The 5,069-nt window shown below is 26.7% G+C and overlaps 1 protein-coding gene across 1 annotated transcript; it reads right to left on the bottom strand.

Moving 5' to 3' along the window:
* Nucleotides 1-3,143: 3,143 nt before the first annotated feature.
* Nucleotides 3,144-5,069, bottom strand: LOC112712879 (uncharacterized). The gene is made up of 2 exons (XM_025765756.3): nt 4,968-5,069; nt 3,144-3,919 (listed from the first exon to the last, which is right to left on the bottom strand). The coding sequence occupies exon 2, from the start codon at nt 3,916-3,918 to the stop codon at nt 3,223-3,225; it is 696 nt and encodes a 231-aa protein (XP_025621541.1). The 5' UTR covers nt 3,919; nt 4,968-5,069; the 3' UTR covers nt 3,144-3,222.

Raw genomic sequence — 5,069 nt, 5'->3', positions numbered from 1 at the left:
AAATGGCTGGAGATGACGACATATTCTGAAAATGGTGGGTGCATGTGAGTGGAAAGATGATGGGAGAAGATGGAGAAAACAGAAAAATAGCAAAGATGACTTTCACCTTCTGGCAAATATGAAAAGTGCGTAACATGAAGATCTTCGAAGACAAGAACTTCTCACCTTTTGAAGTTTTCTCCATAGCAGATAAGATGGAAGAGAAATTTGCTACAAGGACATTACATGAATGAAGTAACTATTGAGTTCTTAATCTCGGTTGTTTTAAAGTAAGTTAAGTGTGAGTACGTTAGTAAAGTAAATTAAGTGGGAGTACCTTAGTCTCGGTTATTTTAAAGTAAGTTAAGTGGGAGTATATCCTATTTTGGTTTTCTTTTGTTGTGCTGTCCAAAGTTGGACCAATTCTATTTGTTGCTTAATCTTCCAATCAATAATATTATATTCTACCTTTGGGAAAAAAAAAATGAGCCAATTCACATTAGTAGTGATGTTTGTAATTCGAATTTGACCAATAGGTAGTTCGAATCAGCTTAATTCGAATTATACATGCATGAGTGTTAAGGTAGTTCGAATCAGAGTGACATAATTTAAATAAATTTATTAAAAAAATTAATAATTTAAAAATTAAAAAATATATTTTTTTCATGCATTAAAAATAAAGCTAACAAAATATTTAATTACGAGACTTCTTCAAAATATTTATGAGCTATCAATTCAAATTCCATACAATACTCTTCCATTCATTCTTGATAGCTCATGAATATTTTAAAAAAGTCTCGTAATTAAATATTTTGTTAGCTTTATTTTTAATGCATGGAATAAAATATATATTTTTAATATTTAAATTATTAATTTTTTAGTAAATTTATTTAAATTATGTCACTCTGATCCGAACTACTCTAACACTATATGCATGTATAATTCGAATCAATCTGATTCGAACTACCTGAACTCTCATGCATGTATAATTCGAATCTAATTTAAATTACTGTTGGTTTTTCTAATTTGAATTCATTCAAATTACATAAGAAGATGGTTTTGGGTGATTCAGATAACGTTTTTAAATTTAGTAAAATCATGTAATTTTATCTTCTATTTGATTTAATTGTACATTTTGTCCTAATAAAATTTAGTATAAATTTTGTAAAATTCATTACTTATTTAAAATTGTAATATTAAAAAAAATTAAAAATTAAATCAAAATTTTAAATATTATACATATTATGTGAAATTAATATTTAAAATTTATTAAATAATTTAATATATTTAATTAAATTTTTATCTAATAAATTTTTATTATTAATTTTATATAATAATAACTGTATTTGAGTTTTTGTCATTTATTTGATAGACGGTTGTATGGTGGAAAAAAATAATATATATATATATATATATATTTATATATATTTGAGACAGATGATAAAATCCTTAGCTTTTCTCATTTTTTAAGACTTATAAATCCTCCATTAAACTATCGCACGTAGCACCTCTAGTATGTATAACATAAACTAGTTATAACATGAACCATATTTTTTTATTTGTTAGATTCATAACCAACATTGAAATATAAATGATTTTCTTTTCTCTTAATTGATAGTATTGAAAGAAATAATATTTGTAAAGAATTGTATAAAATGAATAAATAATTACTTGTCTCTGAAAATAGAAAAGTAATTTATTAACATTTATAGTATATTATTTTTGATGTCATCAGGGGATAAATTGAAAGAGATTATTTTGGCACAATCAACACGTTGTGACTGAATAAGAGATGTAATTCACTCCATTGATATCAGGAAACCTTTTTATAGCGTATTGTTAAAAAATATAATTATATTGTTTTGGATGACACTTTTTCTAAGAATTATTTGAAATTGGTTGCTTTTAAACCTAAACATGAGGTTCAGGTTCTTTTGGGAGGTTTATGATCCCAAAACTATGTATCATGTTTAATTAGATTTGGCCATTGAATATGTAGTTGATGGTCTAAGTTTGTGATCTACAAAAATAAATGTAATTTATCATGTTCAAGACTATAAATTATTTAGTTTGTTAGAAATACATGTTAGATATCAAAATCATGTATTTTCTTCTACTTTAAAGAAAAGTGGATTCATGGAAAAATAAGATTAGAATGAGTTCGTTATCACAAATCAAATAGTTTAGTAGTTAATTTACTAGTTTAATTAATTAAGTATTATGTTCGAATTTCATCTTGTATATACAACAACTCATTGACTAAAATATCGTGAAAAAAAAATAATAACCCATCACTTGCTAACCACACCTTATTGTATAATAAGAGTATTGGTTCCTCGTACTTTTCCTATTAGCATATATACTATTAAATGAATGCGCACGATGCCTCTCATGTTCTCATTCATTTAAAACCCAACATAAAAACCTTTCTTTCCAAAACATTATTTTACCAATTCCATCACCAAATCAGAAGAACACCCACCTAAAGAACCAACTCATCAAAACCAAAAGACTTAGCAGAGAGCCTAAGATGCTTACTCATCATGAAGCACCAATCCTATCCACAGTCAAAATTAATTATATAATATGAAAAATACATATTAATTATATATAGAATTTAATTAATATGTATTTTAAAATACAAATTAAAATTATCAATTAAAATTCTTTAAAAAATAGTACAAAGTTTAATTTTTAATATATTTTTTATATTTATTAAGATAAAAAAATTTAAAATTTTTATTAATAATAATTTTAACATGTGCCTTTTAATATTAAAATATATATAATAACATTATTCTAAAGGTATTTTTTTACAGTATTTTTGAATCTACGCAGGTAAATAAACGACCTAGACAAATGAATAAATTTATCGTTGTTATTATTAAGGGTCAAATGAATGTTATTTTGAATGCTCAAACACAATTATCAACTTCTTGAATGAATTTGATACAATAAACTTTATAAACTCATAAACAACATGCACACTCATATTTTATTCTATAATTATAAATTAAAAATAAATTGTGTAAATAAAAATAATAGTTTGATTTTAATACGCTAATAATATAAAATATTTTACACAAATGTCTAATTATATTCGTTCTTTTAAATGACTAATTACGTAAATAATGTAAAAGGTAACTTTTTTTAAATATTGTATTTTATAATTAAATATATGTATAAAGCTGTTTTAGACTAGTATCAAAATTAAAAGCTAAAAAGAACTAACACATGAATCACCTAGAAGTCCAACCATTTCTGATAAAACTCACAAGTTTTGGGAGAAATATAGCCATCTGGTGAACACAAGTTAATTCTTGGACAAACTCCACATGGAATTGAAGCCATGGCACCAAATTTTCCTTCACCATTATTAACACCTCCTTTGCTTTTGCACCTATAACAAACTCTACCAACAGGGAATTTCTCATAATCCCCATAACCAGTGCTCTTCACCTCTATAATCTTATCATCCAAAACTAAATTTCCAAGAATCTGATCTACCTCTTGTGTTGTGGTTCCAGAGAAATAGCCTCCTCGGTTGATGAACTCCAAAATGCCATCACGATTCGCGATGACATTCCTGGAGATGTAATTCAGGCATACTTGCCTTAAGCGAAATATGTACTCTTGATCAAGTTTTCCTTCTGAATACCAACTCCCACCCGTGATTTCGTCGGCCGGTTCGAAACCGGCCGCCATATAGTGCTTCCTGCTCTTGTTTTTAATGTTAACAACCTCCTTGATTTCACCCTTGGTTTGAAGCATCTTAATGGATTTCTTGATCATGCTTTCAGGGAGAGATGTTTCTCGCTTTATGTCTGCTATCCAAATCCCCATGTTTTGTTTGCTGTGAATTACGTTATACACTATGCGCTCTGCATCGCTCATATTATCAGAATTTGAAGCCAACCCTTCTCGCTTCCGCTTATTCATCCTTCAACAAAAACAACCATGAAAAATGTACATTCAACAAAACTTGAGAAACAAAAACAAGAATTTAATTTTCATGTCTCGTCAAACAACTAATCATACAGGTAAAATTTCACGCTTAATTGTTCATTTAAAAATAACTGCATGTGAGTATTGACCAATTATATGTTTAACACATTAGTTAAAAATAATCATTTTTTAAATATACTACTTAAAAAATTACTTAAACATATAAATATAATTAAATAAGTGTATCAGTACATATAAATTATACTCAAAAAACAATTCAGAATGTTTTAAGTTTTAACCTCAGAATTAAATTCATTTTGGGGAAAAAAACTTATGAACAACAGCACTAAACAGAACCAAAATGATATGATGACGACAGATTTACGTTTAAAAACAAAATTGTATAGGGACACATTGTTGATTCTCAACCTTCAACACTAATTTTTAGCAAGAGTAAAATACAAGTTCACATAAATGATCATTAATAAATAATAACTGGTTAAGTAGTAAATTTCTTAACACATTGAACAAACAATAAGTTATTGACATTGACTTGTACACATACATGAGAAAGAAAGTTAGCTAATAAATGTTAAGAAAGTAAATTAGAACATTTTAAAATTTAAACCTTCTAATGTTTCGTATTCAACGGAGTTTTAAAAGTGTGTAATTTTTTTGAAAAAAATTATTTTATTTCTTGATATCTCAAGCTATTCTTAACCAAAAAAAAACTTTGCCTTTCAAATTAAATACAGAGATATGTAGTCTAGGTAGTAACGAATAAATATATTGTTATTTTTAAAATCCAGAATCAAACTAAACCGCAAAAATATTAATAGAGTCTAAAGAATTGGATTTTTCTATAGCTATATACAATATTTCAAAACCTAATATCCAAAGAAGAAAATAGAAACGGAGAATTTTCAAAGTATCTAACATCAAAAATGAAAAAAAAAAGTGGATAGCAAATTAAAAGGAAATTATAGATGGGGAGAATAAAGAATAGGATCAGAGATTGAACAGTTATTGTAAAGCATAAAAACCTGATGACGATTGGTAACGGCGATGCTGAGTGGGTTAGACACTTGCACTTGTGTTGAGACTTGAGAGGCTCAGTTGAGAAATAATAAAATAAGGAGTGGGAG

Source organism: Arachis hypogaea, chromosome 9, assembly GCF_003086295.3.
Source record: "Arachis hypogaea cultivar Tifrunner chromosome 9, arahy.Tifrunner.gnm2.J5K5, whole genome shotgun sequence".
In the NCBI taxonomy this organism is placed as follows: Eukaryota; Viridiplantae; Streptophyta; class Magnoliopsida; order Fabales; family Fabaceae; genus Arachis; species Arachis hypogaea.
This window is presented reverse-complemented; position numbering and strand designations above follow the sequence as displayed.

Excerpts from the sequence above, each read along its gene's own strand:
- LOC112712879 (XM_025765756.3), bottom strand. The coding sequence starts at position 3,918 with ATGAATAAGCGGAAGCGAGAAGGGTTGGCTTCAAATTCTGATAATATG.